We start from the raw sequence: 17,897 nt of genomic DNA, 5'->3' as shown, positions 1-17,897 counted from the left end.
TACTTAGCAAATTAAAACAATTGTTCCGCCAATGTGGTCCCCAGACAGGCAGCTACAGCACCATTTAGGAATTCCTAGGAATTTGTTAGAAATCCAATTTTTTTTTCATCTTTTTAGGGCCACACCAGCAGCATATGGAGGTTCCCAGGCTAGGGGTCTAATCGGAGCTACAGCTGCCGGCCACAGCCAAAGCCACAGCAATCCCAGATCCAAGCCACATCTGCGATCTACCCCACAGCTCACGACAACGCACTGAGCAAGGCCAGGGATAGAACCCAAGACCTCATGGATACTAGTCGGGTTTGTTAGCCACTGAGCCATGACAGGAACTCCAGAAATCCAAGTTCTCTGGCCCAACTATAGACCAGCTGAATCAACCTCCAGGGATGAGAACCTGAAACATATATTTTAACAAGCTCTCCAGGTGATTCTGAAACATGCTAAAATTTCATATCTATTGGTATAATCCAATGAAGAAAACTCTTTCCCAAATTCATCTCTGAGTTGCATCACATTAATTCAGCTCTTTTAGTACAGAAGTATGCATACATATCCTGGAATGAGACTCTGGAAAATGACTTTCTGTATAGAATAGATAAAGTTGGTCACTCTTATGTACTTAATATAGCAAGACACTTGAGTCCTAAGCCAAGAATGTGAGACAGAGACAAGAAATGTTTTTAAAAAATTATTAAACAAGGGATTATAATGGTGAGGTTTCCTCCCAGACAACTTTTTTTTTTTTCATGGCAAAGCTAAATAGAACTTATTTAACAAATATAGAAGTAATGTGATACAGTGTTAATGTCCCTACACCAAGAGCCAAAGAACTTTGCTTTTCTTTGCTAGCTGTAAATTATCCAAAAAACTCACTGGGATCCTTCATCATTTCCATGAGCTAACTAATACCAAAGTGGAAAAATTCTATGATTCAATAAGAGCATCAAGGGCCTAAAATGTTCCAAAACCAACATATTTCTAGATGACAAAAAGGAGAGAAAGGATGATATACATGCTGAATCCAAAAGGCTCCTGGCAGGCCAGAAGAATAAATTAAATCGAATGAAACAGTATTCAAGAGGATAAAAATTAACTTCTACACCTGAATGAAACATACATACACTTAGGTATAGGTTTGGGAAGATTTGACTCTGCAATAGAATATATATTAAAAAAAGTAATAATACGGCTTCATTTGCCGTAAATTCCCCATGAGCCAACCCTGTGCCTGCTGCCACCCTAAAAGCAACAGTGACTGCAAACATCTTAGGGGAAGCACAGTATCCAGCATCAGAACTACAGTTAGGAGTTCCTGCCATGGTGCAGCGGAAACGAATCCTACTAGGAACCATGAGGTTGCAGGTTCGATCCCTGGCCTCGTTCAGTGGGTTAAGGATCCGGCGTTGCCGTGAGCTGTGGTGTATGTTGCAGACATGGCTCAGATCTGACATTAATACGGCTGTGGTGTAGGCCAGTGGCTACAGCTCTGATTGGACCCCTATCCTGGGAACCTCCGTATGCTGCTGGTGTGGCCCTAAAAAGACAAAAAGATTTTAAAAAAAACCCAAAAAACTACAGTTATGCTCTGATTTGGTCTGGACTTCCCACATATGGAATAGCCACATTTATTTCCAAGTCCCACACTCCATAAACTGCATAGCTGGAGTAGAACAGCAAGGATGAGTCTGTGACCAGTAATCTTAATCTCTGTACAGCAAATGAAATAACTATGAGTAACCAGACAATGGAAGAGAAAAGTCAGGGATGAGTGCTATCTTCCAATATGCTTAGGGCTGTCCTAAGGCAGAGGGATTAAAGCGCTCCATGTGACTTGAAGGGGTTAAAGTCAATGAGTAGAAGTTGTATGAACAGCCTTTGGTTCCAAAGAAGTAAAGTTACAGAAAGGAAGGGTTGTTGTGATAATTTCACGTGCCAATTTGGCTGGGCTCTAGTACCCAGTTATTCAATCGAATGTTAATGTAGGAGGTGCCATGGAGGTATTTTGCAGATGTGGTTAACATCTACAATCAGTTGACCTTAAGCAAGGGAGATTAGCCGTAATAATGTGCGTGGGCCTCATCCAATTACTGGAAGGCCTTTAATGCAAAAACTGAGGTTTCCCAGAATGAAAGAAATTCCGCCTCAAGATTGCAACATTAACTCCTGCCTGAGTAACCAGGCTGCCGCCTTCCTCTACAAATTTCAGTCCTGCCATCACAAATATATACATACATACATACATATATACTTAGATATATAAATTGTGTGTGTGTGTGTGTGTGTGTGTCCTATTGGTTCTGTTGCTCTGGAAGACTGTGACTAAGACAGGTGCCCAAATAGGATGGTCTATTTCCAGTCATGCTGAGTTTCTGTCACCAGATTCAAGCACAGGTGAGGAAACCACTTTGGTTATAATAAAGAAACCATTCAAAATTTACGATTCTTCAAAATAACAGTGAGATACCACCTCATACCAGTCAGATTAGCCATCATCAAATGTCCACAAATAATAAATGCTGGAGAGGGCAGGGAGAAAAAGGAACCCTCCTACACTGTTGGTGGGCACGTAGGTACCACCACTATGGAAAACACTATGGAGTTTCCTTAAAAAACTAAAAGTAAAGTTACTGTATGATCCTGCAATCCCACTCTGATTGGAAAAGATACATATACCCCAATGTTCATTGTAGCACTAAAATATTTACAATATTCAAGACATGGAAGCAACCTAAATGTCCATCAATAAAGGAACAGATGAAGATGTGGTACATATATACAACAGAATCTTAGCCATAAAAAGAATGAAATCATGTTATTTGCAGCAACATGGATGGATCTAAAGATGATCAGACTAAGTGAAGTAAACCAGACAGAGAAAGACAGATATCATATGGTATTGCTTATGTGTGGAATCTAAAAAATAAATAAATAAATGGTACAAATGAACGTATTTACAAAACAGAAGTAGACCCACAGACATAGAAAACAAAGGTTATGGTTTACCAAAGGGAAAAGAGGGGGAGAGATAAATTAGGAGTTTGAGATTAACAAATACATCCTACTATATATAAAAATATATATATAAAAAAACAAGGGCCTGCTGAATAGCATAGGAAACTAAACTCAGTATTTTTTAATAACCTATAAGGGAAAAGAATCTGAAAAAGAATATATTTATACATATGTATAACTGAATCACTTTGCTATATGCCTGAAACTAACACAACATTGTAAATCAACTATACTTCAATAAAAAATAAAATATACAATTCTGGATGAAATTATAAAGGAAGCATAGACTACTTAGTCTTACTCAATTTGTTCATTTTATTAAGGACCCAGGCTGCATCTGTTCCAGGGGTACAATAATGAGTAAAAATGGCAACTACTCTACCTTTTTGGAATGTACATGAACCCTGTACTATGTGCAAGTTATTCTGGAACATTGACTTGGTGCTTAACAGATATTTGTTGAATGCAATGAATGAATAAAAACATGGTTTAAGATTATAGTAAACTACGTAGATACATGTATTTATATGTATTTTTAAGAACTCTTTCTATCAAAAAGGTTTAAATGTTTAAAAGCTTTAATTTTTTAACAAGAATAAGATAATGATGATCAAAAAATTCTGTGATACATCATGCTTCCTTCTTCAATAAGGTGTAAGTCCAAAGTATTTTCCTAAATTCCCCTTTTTGCCTCCCTCTACCTATTGATCCTAAAAAAAAAAACCCCAAACAAACAAACAAAAAAACCCACCCAGACTCAACATCTATTCATTTCACACATTTGAAAGTGCAAATTCCTTCAGCATAGAATCTGCAATCTCAGGATGGGCTGTGATGTTAAACACTCAGCGGAGGAAAACTCACAGCTGACCGCTGGTCTGAGTGTCTTCATGCAGCCCAGTGATGGACGGCCAGGGAACTGACCAAGCTGCTTTTCCAAACACAAATGTTAAGGAACACAGGGGAAGAGATTCATGGTTTTCAATAATAAGAGCATGATAGTATTAGGACCTATTTATACCACATTTATAATTTTTCAAAATCCCTTCATAGCCTATTCAACCTGCACCACTGTAAAAAAAAAAAAAAAAAAAGCAAATAAATGTATCATTTGACAGATAAATAAAAAGAGAGAGACAGGAGTTCCCGTCGTGGCGCAGTGGTTAACGAATCCGACTAGGAACCATGAGGTGGCGGGTTCGGTCCCTGCCCTTGCTCAGTGGGTTAACGATCCGGCGTTGCCGTGAGCTGTGGTGTAGGTTGCAGACGAGGCTCGGATCCCGCGTTGCTGTGGCTCTGGCATAGGCCGGTGGCTCCAGCTCCGATTCAACCCCTAGCCTGGGAACCTCCATGTGCCGCGGGAGCAGCCCAAGAAATAGCAACAACAACAACAATAACAACAACAACAAAAAAAGACAAAAAAAAAGAGAGAGACAAGGGTGGAAGAAGTTGAAGTTCAGATCCCAGTCCTTTCAGTCAATTGGGTTGAGTGCTTTTTTTTTCTTCTTTAGATCATATTGACAGAACATGGTGTATTATACGCTCTTCTGATAACAATGAAAAATGAATTCTTTAATGGAAGATGATTCCTCAGTTCTTTTACACTTGATCCAAAGCTATAAGAAATGGAATACTGTATTACAGGGAAATTTCCGTATAAACACACAGGTTGCTGAGAATCTTGGCTGTAGTGAATGGCAACATACCCAGTACTCCCTTGGGGGCTTTGCCATGCATCAGTAATTCATTGGTTACAGAAATATATTATAAAAACAAAACATGTTAGTTTTTTTAATGTATAATGTTCACATTACAAAATTCTAATGATCATTTCCAAATATAAGGTATTTGAAAAGATCTGCGTTGAAAAGTCTGTGGAAAAGAGCAGACTGATACAAAATGATTACATTTAGTAGAAAAGTTGCAAAAGCCTTATATAGTCATAAACTGGGATTCTAGACTTGGCTGTGACACTGACACAGTCACAGTTTCCTCCGTCCCCATCTCGCCATAGCAAAGCATTGGAACAGCAGACGTCTTACAAAGTGATTAAAGTGGAAAGTACATTTTCAAAGAGAGAGAGAGAGTGAGAGAGGACTCAAGAGCATGCAGGTTAAAAAAGAGGGCCTGACTCACTCTGCAATAGTCTTTATACCCCACAATGCGACCTGAGTGGAAACCCAATTTGATCTTCTGATTGGTCTTGGGCACAATACCTTATTTGCATGGGGAACAGGTTATATAGTGGCAGGTGAGGAATGGGCAACATTCCTTCCTTCTCTAGCAGGGAATGAGCAGCCCAAGCTGGTTAAGGTGGGGGAGAGGTATTACAATGAGACATGGCCAGAGGCTTTGGTGTTTAATCTCCTTGAAGGGGACTGGAAGCCTACCTATAACAATGCCAAGAAGCTGAGGGATCTTAAGAATCAATTTCCCTCTCTCTTTTCTCTTCTCTCTATCTCTCTCTTTCCCTCTCCTATGCATCTCTCATATGTGTGCATAGGAGCTTTATATATCTGCTTATTCTAGGCTGAAATGACATAGTTCAGGCTGCCTTGTCTTCATAATATAAAGATCTTCATTTTTAATGGGATGGAGGAAATTACGGCTGTTTTTCTGAAACCACATCAATTTTCAAAGGCAGCTGGAGCAACAGGGATGCGTTTGCACTGGAATCTTGGCTTCAAGATCAGCACCACCTTGAAAATTTGGCTGATTTCCCCAAACCCATAAATTGGAGAAATACCAGTAATAAAAAGGGGAATTACAAGGATGATTTACAATTTTCTTCACTCCCTTCTCTCAAAATTAGTTTTTGTCAGTTGCCAAGAAAACAAGTCAGGATCAAAATGGAACCAATGGGTGACAGATAATTAACTATAGGGAAATATTTCAAATGAATAAATTAGCTATCAGATTAAAAATAAAGGACAACTTAATTTTAACAATATATTCTAGCAGCAAAAAGCAGGGACAGAGATAAGTTCTTTTGACTCTGAAAAAAAAACCAGTTCTTGTTTTTTGTTTTGTTTTTGTTTTCCAGTACTGTTTCCTAATTATATTTTTCTTCCTTCCTTTCTTCCTTTCTTTTTTGCTTTTTTGGGGGGGAGTGTGGGGCCACACCTGTGGCATATGGGAATTCCCAGATTGAATCAGAGCTGCAACTGCCAGCCTACACCACAGCCACAGCAATGCCAGATCCAAGTCGAGCCTATAGCCTACACCACAGCTCAGGGCAATGCTGGATCCTCATGGATACTAGTTGTGATTGTAATCCTCTGAGCCATAATGGGAACTTCCCTAACTATATTTTTCTTAAGAGAAAAGCTTAAGAACTGGTTACTACCAACATACCAAAATGTTTACCCAATAATAAATAACTGATTTTAGTAATTTTTATTTTTTCTTTCCCCTTCTTTCTTTCCTTTGCTTTTCCTTTTCCAAGCTCTCCTAAACACCATTCTTCATCTTTGCTTTACTTCCTGGCATGCAGAAAAGGTGAGCACGACTTAAGCCTTGCATATAAGTTTGACTTTAGTACATATCCATAGGTATATGCCTGCAACTTGAAAACACCCTTTTATTCCTCTTGAGTTGGATGAATCAAATGAAAATCAACTCATTTTCATTGTCTGCCTCTTCTTGCTTTTCTGTCTTTGCAGGTAAAGGAAGGCATAAATGTTTGAAAGCCACAGGTAACCACATGACCATATTTTGTGACAAGGGAACAGCTATTTTTCCAGCCCCATTCAAACCTCTCTCTCAGTGCCACCTTCCTCCCTGTGGCCCAATTCATTAAAAAACAATTATTTCTCTACCATAAACGACACAAGGAACCAATGGGTTTCCTTTCTGGTAATCCTTGAATTTCAATAACTATTTAAGAAAGGCTTCACACACACACACACACACACATACACACATACACACACACACACACTTGTTTCCAGGAGCTGTGGAAATTCTGCACATACCTGAAACAACAATCTGTCCCTCTTCTTAGCTAAACAAATATTTAAAGAAAATTTAACATTAAGATTATACTATATACTCTTAGGACAAAAATAAACAAGAATTTGAAGGGAATTTGTAGAATTTGTAGGTTAGAAGTGAGGTACAGGACTGTTATCAATGTCCACATTCAGGTGAAATAGTTGAGGCGTTTCCTCTACTCATGATCCTGAAATTGGACTCAATGCCTAAGGGTTATTGAAACCACAGATTGAATTGCTACATCTTCCTGAAGAGTTCATTTTAGTCACTGATTTGGGGAGAAATTATTATTATTATTATTATCATTATTATTATTATTATTATTTTGTCTTTTTAGGACAACACCCCTGCATATGGAAGTTCTCAGGCTAGGGGTCGAATTGGAGTTGTAGCTGCCGGCCTAAGCCACAGTCTCAGCAATGCAGGATCCAAGCCATGTCTGCCACCTACTACACCACACCGCACAGCAACACCGGATGCTTAACTCACTGATCAAGGCCAGGGATAGAACCCACATCCTCATGGATACTAGCTGGGTTCATTACCACTGAGCCACAAGAGGAACTCCAGACATCATTTTTATATTCAAACAAACATAGACATATTATGGGTTGATGTTGAGTTTTCCCTATGTTTTACATAATTAGTAAAACTTGCAAAATTGTTACATGATTATAAGATGCTTACATTCCCCCAAGCCTCTAGATCTTTCTCCTTCTTTTATAAGCACTTTGAAAATAATGTTCACTAAGCATCATTAATGAGAGGAACAAATTGATATACAGCTACTTGGGTAAAGAAAAAGTTCTGAAAACACAAAGATTAGCTTCGTAGCCTAAGGAAATTGACCTACCCAAGATGCTATTGATCTTGTTTTTATTTAATATATATATGAGATCTCACAAACATAACTCAGCCATAAAGGACACATATATATTAAAGCAGTATCTGGTGCTCACTGGAAAAGTCACATTTGAAATCAGAACTGTCCCTGCCTGTCCCACTTGAAAATAAAATGAAAAAGAGTTTTTCCAAAACTTTTTATAATCTGGAGAGAGAGGGAAAAGCAAACGAGAATAAGAAAATGGAAGAAAAAATAAATCTTTTGTTTCTAAGGGAAACTACATCACACTCTTGCTTGTGTTTGGCACCCGATTTATTTTTTTGGTCTTTTTGCTATTTCTTTGGGCCGCTTCCGCGGCATATGGAGGTTCCCAGGCTAGGGGTCTAATCGGAGCTGTAGCCACTGGCCTACGCCAGAGCCACAGCAACGCAGGATCTGAGCCGCATCTGCAACCTACACCACAGCTCACGGCAACGCCGGATCGTTAACCCACTGAGCAAGGGCAGGGACCGAACCCGCCACCTCATGGTTCCTAGTCGGATTCGTTAACCACTTCGCCATGATGGGAACTCCTGGCACCCGATTTAGAGCCCAGCAATCTGAGGCTGTGAACTTAAGCCTTCAAGAATGAGTGCATCGATTGGCTTTTGAATTAGAGGATGGCATTACTCCATTAACTTTGAGACCAGCCCTTTCAAGAAATATGTTTAGCAATGGCACGCCATATTTCACTCCCAAAAGGAGAATGTCAACTGTGAAATGAAATTTAATATTTCAGTTGTTTTTTCCTCAGCTCTTCCCACACTTACTACAAATGTGAATAATGTGAATCTGGGAAGCACTGGAATAAATACGGTGTGCATTCTAGGTTTTATGGCAGTTCTTTTTGCTTTAATTACTTGGAGCCTGCCACATTTACTCTGCTGGGGCAAGAAAAGAAGGAATGGGTTGGGAAAGCATAGTTCTACACTTTGTAGCATCCACAAGTGCGACCATGCTGAAACAGCAAGCTCGCTAAGCCGGGAAGCTCAGCTAAAGACAGAATTGCAAGAACTACAAAACTGAACTGAAGGAAGACAAATACTCCCCATTGAAAAGAGCCTATAAATACTGCAATCCACACACTGCACACACACACACGTACCTCACGTTGTATGATTAACACATTATTAAATTTCGCCTGTGCTGACACATCTAATGTCAGCCTGCCAAGCAAAGAGTTCTGGTTAGTGTTAAATTCTGTTTTAAACATGGAAGGCTTATCTATTACCTGGGCTAAGGAAGCCATCTACCACATACCAGAAGCACTTTCAAATTTAAGGGTGTTAATTTATTGATGACACTAAAATATTTCTGGCTGTTTTTTCCAAGATTTCCAAGATATAAGCCAGGAGAAGGATTGTTATGATCATCAGTGGTCAAACTGTAATTGACATTAACCAGACTGTGGATTTAAGAGAAAGAGAGGGACAGAGAAAGTGCCGTGTGTGGGTGTGTGTGTGCACATGCGTGTGCTTGTGTGTGTGGGTGTGTGTGTTTAGGGTGTACTCAGCAGCAATACCGAATTTCTTTTCTTATTAGCCTTCTAATTTTTACTGAAAACCCAAATACTCACTTGAATATAAATATATCTTTGTATGTTTTCACAAACTTACAAATTAAAAAGAGCATGCCTCGAAAAGTTGTAACAATATAAGCTGATATATAAGCACTTACTACATGCCAGCTGCTATTCTGAAACATCTGCATGTAGTAACCCATTCAGTCCTAACAACAACTCTTTGAGATAGGGACTATTGTATCCTTTGAACAATTGTGGAAATTGAGAATTTAAGTACTTTGTCAAAGGTGTCAAGTTCACACAGTTAATAAAGTGTAGAACTGGAAGTGAGACCTAATAGTATGACTCCAGGGCTACTGTTCTGACTCCAGGCTACCCTTCTCTCTATTAACAAATGGGCAACATGGTCTTATCTACTCCAAATTCCAATTTTGTATTGAGTGTGGGGGAAATCAATGGGCCAGGTAAGATGTGAAGTCTCTGAAGCAATTCACACAGACCCAGGTTCAAATCAGAGATGATCAGTTTCTACATTCCAAGTTCACAAGCTGTTGTGCCTCCATCCAGATGAATACTTCCCCTACTGGATGTTTGGAGAGAAACTGACTGAGCCCATGGGCAGGTCATGACCATTTGGAGGAGGCTGGAGTCACATTCCAGGAGGTATAATTTCTTGCAGAATTGGAGAAACAAAAGTCACTTGTAAGACAGATATAATCTGCACAATATGAAGGTGAACTTGGGATCCAATGACAAGGCAGAGACAAGAGATAATCCACCTTAATAAAGAACTAGAATAAACATGCATTCAATATTACTACAGTCTGGTTTCAACGTTGATAGATACAAAGCACTCTGTTGTTGTTTTCATTGAACTCTGGGAAAAGGTCTCAGAACTGTTTCCCATGCGTAAGTCAGATGGGTACCCCTTTTTACATGTGAGGTGTGGTTACAAGGTTTCAGGAAAACAGTCTTATGTTGAAACAGGAAAACACTGTCTGTTTACAGATGACAGACGAAAAGGCAATTGTTTAAAGGCATGTAGTCTATTACTGCCATTTTCACCTAAATGAAAATAAACACACACGGTAGAATATTTATAAGGTGGATAAAGAAACCAGTCCAGGAGTTCCCCTCGTGGCGCAATGGTTAACGAATCCGACTAGGAACCATGAGGTTGCGGGTTCGGTCCCTGCCCTTGCTCAGTGGGTTAACGATCTGGTGTTGCCGTGAGCTGTGGTGTAGGTTGCAGACGCGGCTCGGATCCCGCGTTGCTGTGGCTCTGGCGTAGGCCGGTGGCTCCAGCTCCGATTCAACCCCTAGCCTGGAACCTCCATATGCCGAGGGAGCGGCCCAAGAAATAGCAACAACAACAACAAAAAACAAAAAAAAAAAAAAAAGAAACCAGTCCAAAGAAGATTCATTAATTGAGAATTACAGGATTTTAGAGTTGGAGAGGACCCTAAGGAAGAAACTCAACCTCTGCATTTTCCATAAATTGAAACCAAGGTCAGCAGAATATGGATTCTAATTACAGGTGTTATCTTCAGCTCTAAGGGTGAGGCCTCACCCCTACAGAGAGGGTATTGAGTAAGAAGACCAAAGGATGATATGTAGAACCCTGGAGCCCTGATTTTTGCGAGGTGGGCCAACGAGAAGCAGCCCATGGAGATGGCTGCTTAGGGTCAAAAGGGAGGTGGCAGAAAAGCCAAGCATGTGATGTCATGGGCACCTGGGAAGGAAGGAGTTTTAGGAAAGAATAAGCAGTTGTGCTGAATGGTAACAAGAGCTCTAAGAAGACCAGAACTGGGAAATATCCATTGCCGGGTTGGTTATTGATTGGCAGCAGCAGTGACCTTTGAAAATGCAGTTTCAGCAACATGATCTCAATGGACGACTGCCATGTTTTAAGCAATAAAGGGAGGTTATAAAAAAACTTAAGACGGTAAAAGCAGAGCCCAGGTTCAGTAAGTTTGGAGAAAATAAAAAGATGCAGTAGTGGGCTTAAAAAAACTTAAAGGAGAAAGGTCAGTGGAGAATGAGAGGAATCACTGAAACAATCACTGAAACTCTTTCAGGGAAGACAAAGGAAACTGAGGTCTAAGCTCCTGCTGCTGGATCAGCCTTATGAGGGAAAGACACCCAGCTTGTTCTGAGATCACACAGATGAAAAGGGGTTGGGAAAGCATACATACAGCCAAGTGGTTCTCTCAACTGGATTTTTCTTTTTTCTATTATAGTTGATTTACAATGTTCTGTCCACTTCTGCGGTACAGTGAAGTGACCCAGACTAGATACATATGTGTGTATATACATATACGTATATATATATATATATATATATATATATATATATATATATATACTCTTTTCCTCATATTATCCTCTTTAGGTTTTACTTCTCAAATCATGGAGAGTTTATTTTGGTAAATGATATAAGGTTAAAAATTCCCCATCTCTTATTGGCTGTGTTAAATTTTGAACAAATGCATGTTGAACAGTGAGCTCTAGGCCTAGACCCCTGGCTTGTGAAAAACTCACACCAGCTATTGTTGGCAGAGGGAGAGCCTTCCCACACCCTCCCTCACCTTCATCCTCCACTCACTGGAACAGTTTCCTCATTCTCCAGATCCTTCTACCAGCTTCAGAAATTAGGTTCTCACGCCATCAGGAAACACTGAGGAGATTAATAGGGAGGAGTTTAACTAATCTTCAGTCTTGTGAAGGCTGGCAGTTTCTTAGCTTTGCCAACCATCTATTTTCTTGGCTTGGTTTCTGCCAGAGGCCAGAACAAGCAGCAAGTTGAAGAAAGGGTGATGGCAGAAAAGAGCCCTCTTGAGAAAATTAAGAGAGAGACAGAGACATAAACAGAGACAGAGACTTAGAATGGGGAAGATTTACTGCTGAAATTACCCCAGGGAGCTGGTTCATAAAGAGAGGTTGGTCGCAGAATTAAAAGCTGCTCATGTGTGTTTGCTGAAGATTATGCAGACTGTCCATTGAACTGGGTGATCCAAACAGGTTTCCCTCCATAAACACACACCTACTAGATGTCTGTTTGAGTCCCTTCCTGAGAACCAAAAGCTCACGGTGCAAAGTCAATTATGGGTCTTTCCTCCAGTAAGAGATTCAAGCAACAGTATCTGAAAAGTCATGTCGCCCTGACATTTTGGCAACATCCACCTAACATTCATTAATTATAAAAGCGGTGATGCATTTTTCAAATTGCATTAGATACATTTTTAATACCACCTTGTTGCTCTTAAGCTTAAAGGTCTGCAAACCTTTACTCGGGTATGGACAAAAAAAGCCTCTGAATTACAAATGTGGGTCACAACTGGATCATTTAAATTCACCCCAGAGACATGGGGCAATGGCTTTTTTCCTTAAGGTCAAGCACACGTCAGGTTTCACTGGACCTCCCCAAGTTTGGAAGTGTTGGGCGATAATACATTTCTGCTTCTCGTAAAGATATATTCCCTCAGCAAGCCTTTATTCAGCACCAAACACAGGCTTGACATCGAGTCGGTTGCTGAGAATATCAGGATTGATGAGATATTAAACTGGCCTCTGAGGATCTCATACAGAAACAAAAAGAGCAAATATATTTTTTAACTTCCGCAATTTGATTTCTTTGGACGTTTAACATCCTCTTTCAGAAAACCAAGACCTATGACATAACCATTGCCTTGTGTGTTATCAGAAGAGCTACTTTATCATAAAGAAGCCAAGAAGTACAAGAAACCTGGTTCCGCACAATGAAAATTCTAGAGAAAGAGTAAGAGGCTTCATCGAAAAGAGCAGCTCCTGAGAATGGGAGAAATGCCAACCATCCTCTTGCTCAGTGAATAACAAAGCACAGTAACAAAGACACACACACACACACACACACACACACACACACACACACACACACACTACAGCAACCACAACAAAAATCTTACCTGACTTGCCCACACCTGCTCTCCCAAATACTGCCAGTTTGACCTCTGCACTTTTCGCCATGCCGGGTGTTGGTAGACAATTCACTGTAGTTCAAACTAAAGAGCTGAGAAGATCTCTTTGGTTCCGGCCTTTGGAGTCACCATAGCATTGTAAACCTGCAGTTCTTAAACAAAAGAGATTTGGGATTCATAAGTGACCAGAAAAAGAAATTCATATTTACTAAGCATCTCCCACATGCCAGCACCGTTCACTTAATCAACATCTTCCCTGCTGATCATCACCACACTCTTGTGAGAGGGCTATAGCTATTTACTGTAAACTATTTAACGAAGAAACAACAGATCCAGGACTTGCACTTATATCTGTTTGGTTCTAAAACATATGAATTTTTACATAAGATAATCTTTTCTTTTTTTAAGATTCCACATGAGTGATATCATATGATATTTGTCTTTGTCTGGCTTACTTCACTTAATATGAGAACCTGTAGGTCCATCCATGTTGTTGCAAATGGCATGATTTCATTCTTTTTTATGGCTGAGTAATATTCCCATATATATATATATATATACCACATCTTCTTTATCCATTCATCTGTCAATAGGCATTTAGGTTGCTTCCATGTCTTGGCTATTGTAAACAGTGCTACAGTGAACACTGGGGTGCATGTAAAAGATAGTACATTTAAAAGTGCTTCCTCAAGGAATGTTTTTTTGTCAGTAATTAATACCAATACCTGATGTATGTAAATACACGTCCTTACCATGTCTCTGTAAACATCCAATAAATATACACACATGATGGGGAGAGGCACACTTGGAACTCCATTTCCCTTTGAGCTGAATAATACACATTCATATGAGTCAACCCCATTGTAATACAATTGAATTTGCACTTCAAGGTTTAAAGTTTATCTATGTTCACACTAGATCACATGGTCAAGTCATGTGACAGATACCCATGTTCCAGGAATGGTTATATAACATCTAGATTTTATGTTTTCTGGGCACAAGGCCCTCATACACATAAGACAAACACCCTGTGCTGACTTCTGATTCCTTTCCTATGACAATCTCAGGTAAATTAGTTTATGGTACTGTCCTGACACTTGGGAAGTGACATTACATACAACATAAGCACATCGTACATATGTGGGTGCTTTAGGAACAACACTTAGATTCTTGGTATTATGGAAATGAAAGGTTGGAAATAGCCTAGTATTCAAAGAAAAAATCCTCTAGGAGTTCCCACTGTGGCTCAGTGGGTTAGGAAGCTGATGTTGTCTCTCTGAGGATGTGGGTTCAATCCCTGGTCTCGCTCAGTGGGTTAAGGATCCGGTGTTGCTGCAAGGTGCAGTGTAGGGCACAGATGCAGCTTGGATCTGGCATTGCTGTGGCTGTGGCGTAGGCTGGCAGCTGCAGCTCCAATTTGACCCTTAGCCTGGGAACTTACATATGTAGCAGGTGTGGCCGTTTAAAAAGAAAAAGAAAAAGAAAAAATCCTCCAGCCATCACAAGAATTTTTCCTTTTTATCAGACAACCATCTAACAACCATCCTGTGTCTAACTTACCACTTCCAGATATAGGGGGAGAAGGGGCATTAAAGTAACTTTTAACTCGGAGCCTTCAAGTAGCCTAGTAGCTATTAGGAACCTTTGCTCTGTTCAAGACTCCTGCTTTCTAGGAAAATGGTGTCTTCCTTGTTCTTTATAGGACACCTATTCTTGTTTATATTTTTTTTGACCCTCGCCTTGACCATATGCAGCTCCCACCTCTGGCACTTGCTACTTTACTCACTCTAGAAGCCAGGCATCTACTGCATTTGCCCCTTGAGATGTGACCTGACCATGACCCAACAAAAGTTTCATGAGATTCTTCCTCTTTGTCATCTGGGCACTAGGGGTATATTTTCACAGTAATTCAAACTAAGGCTCTCCAGTTCTGAACTTCTGCAATCAATGTTTTCAACTTAAACCCAAGACTTCACTTTCAAGTCTGTTATCTAAACAAATGAACTGCTTCTGCCAGCTTGTTGGCATCTATAAATTTTCAAAAGGAGCTTCTCCGGAGCAAGAAAGAAGTAAAGGTTCTTTTGAAAAAGTGTTTCTACAAAGAAATTGTTTCCTTCATGCAATTGTTTCCTTCATTATGCATCTAAACCATTGATCTGTACCTGACAAATTTTGCATTTGCTGATTTCTACAGTGCCAGAGCTTCCTCGGAAGGACAAAAAGGTCAATACTAACATTGGCTGTGGTTTACTTCATCCCAAATGAAAAAACTCCTTAGAGATCATTAATAGCATAAACCCCAGAAGGATTTAACATCTGTAATTTGTCTAGTCCCATACTTTTGGCTAAAGATAAAAGAAATTTATTTGTCATTTTATATGCATTCATTAAGTAAAGGCCTCTATGTTTAAGGTTCAGAGCCTCATCACAGAAATATCACAGAAGCATAATATATCGAGATATATTATCTAAATACCTTCTAAATAAGAATGGCAAGCATTTCTTTGAAACATAGAACATGAAAGTGTCTGGAGCTTATATAAACAACAATTTATTTCATGTAAAACTGTTCATTCCCATGCACATAAAATCCAGATAATTTACTATCTGATTTATGCTTCAAGAAAGTAGCCATCAAATGTGATTAAAAAAAAAATTGCTAAGTTAATTTTTCAGTAACTCCCAAATAGCCTCAGAGGCATAGGAATTTGACATGAGAAAGGAAAATTGTGTGGATTAAATTTTTCATATGTACCTTAATCAGGATACAGCTAGTTACTGCCTATCTTATGTTTAGAAACATCCCTTAAAGACACAAAACGGACATACACCCTTCAACATTTTATTTCTCACATGAAAATGTGCAAAGTTACATTTGATAAATGTATAAAACAAAGATAAATGTGTACCTTATTTTAATAAGTGACCTGTTGCCAAGTCTCTGATGTTCTAAATAATTCATGATCCAAGACCTTCCATAACATGGATCTAAAAAGACATTCGTTTTCATGTTGTTGTGCAGAAATATTCTGGCTGGGTCTTGAAGCTGCCATTCACTTTTTATGTGGATAGTGCTTTATTAGGACAAAAACTTCTTAGTTCCTATCACTCCTAAAGCTAAAATCACACATAGATATTTCAGAGATTAAAGGTGTATTGATTTTTCCCCCTAAACATAAAGATACCAAAATAATGCTTAGAATAAGAAAAAAAAAAAAAAGCCAGACTCGAAATTCTGTGTTACTATTGATGCATGCATTGATTCATGCCACTTTTATGCTAATCATACATAAATAAAAGCGGCCACCTTCAAGGAGCTTACAATCCCATAGATGTATGACATTTGGTTCACTAATAAGCTGATTTTTAAATTTATTTAAAAAATAATTTATGCATCATAAACCATTTTTCAGACTATTATACTTATCAAGGTCCATGCTTTCTACTTCCTCTTGGCAAAAAAAAAAAAAAACAAGCATCTTGATAAGGTATATACGATTTATAAGGTAATAGCGTTTCTAACTGCTGTATTTATGGTCTCATCAAAATAAAGTGCAGGTGTTTAGGGAAGCAAAGAATCTAGTCTGGTCGTGGGAATCTAGTCTGATCTTCCGGCTGCTACTTCCCTAGCTCTGAAATCAAGTTTTCCTGGTCTCAATATGAGGAATTCTCCCACATTTTATCACAACGCAGCACGCACAGGGATGAGTACCGTTGTAAGAGACCCCTGGCTATAGCGTTATTCTGAAAGCAACAGGTATCCTGGAATGATAAACGAACCCATCATGGACTGCGGGTCACTTGCTTTCAACCTGGGAAGCAAACGCTGCCTAAGTCAAAAGGGCATTCTAGGTCTCAGCTCTGACCGAGGGCGCTGTCAAGCTCGGGGCGCCAGCGCTTACATCTCCCTCTCGGCGACCCCCAAAGCCCTGGCTGAGAGGACCCCGTGGGCAGGAGGGCCGCCCCGGAGGCCGAGCGTTCAGGGGCTCGGAAGGGTCTTCAGGAAGTCATCCCGAAAAAGCCACCTGGGCACGTGCGTGACACTCACCTGTTCACACTCTCCAGGCCCGGAGAGCCGCGGTCCCCCTGCAAGTTCAGAATCAGTCCCCCGGGACCGCTACCCCTCCCACGCTGCGCGGCCCAATCTGTGCGTGGCGTTTCCCAGCTGCTGGGCTGCGACTGCGGGGGGCAGCGGCAGTAGCAGTAATAGCTGGCGGAGTGGCCCGGGTCTCCCCGCAACCACTCTCTCCGACTAGCGGCGGATGGACTGCGGCAGGACGCGGGCTCCGGCGGACGAGGCCGCCGGGATGCTGCAGTGTGGCGCTCGCGCGCCCCCTACTGGGGCCAGCGCTCGGCTCCTCCAGCGAAGCCGCCTCCAGGCTGGATCATCCAAAAATCAGTTTTCGAGCTGCACCCGGACAGGCTTCCCTTTTCTCCTGCTAGATTCCCGGCCTCTAGGTTCTCGCAGAAGGATCTCACTCCTTGGTTAAAACATTTGCCTGTAAAAGCATCAGTATGTGATCTTTTCGAT

General features: G+C 40.2%; 1 protein-coding gene across 2 annotated transcripts in view; it reads right to left on the bottom strand.

Moving 5' to 3' along the window:
• Window positions 1–17,668, bottom strand: part of RERG (RAS like estrogen regulated growth inhibitor) — a 114,534-nt gene extending 96,866 nt beyond the window's left edge. The window contains exons 1-2 of one of the 2 annotated variants that reach the window (XM_047787483.1): window positions 17,415–17,668; window positions 13,355–13,510 (exon numbers count right to left, since the gene is read on the bottom strand). In XM_047787483.1, coding sequence (XP_047643439.1) covers window positions 13,355–13,415 — 61 coding nt within the window. In that variant the 5' untranslated portion in view covers window positions 13,416–13,510; window positions 17,415–17,668. Of the gene's footprint in view, window positions 1–13,354; window positions 13,519–17,414 lie in introns of both variants that reach the window. The other variant, XM_047787482.1, reaches the window with a different exon arrangement.
• Between the last annotated feature and the right edge of the window lie 229 nt (window positions 17,669–17,897).

This window comes from Phacochoerus africanus, chromosome 7 (genome assembly GCF_016906955.1).
Source record: "Phacochoerus africanus isolate WHEZ1 chromosome 7, ROS_Pafr_v1, whole genome shotgun sequence".
NCBI lineage: Eukaryota > Metazoa > Chordata > Mammalia > Artiodactyla > Suidae > Phacochoerus > Phacochoerus africanus.
This window is presented reverse-complemented; position numbering and strand designations above follow the sequence as displayed.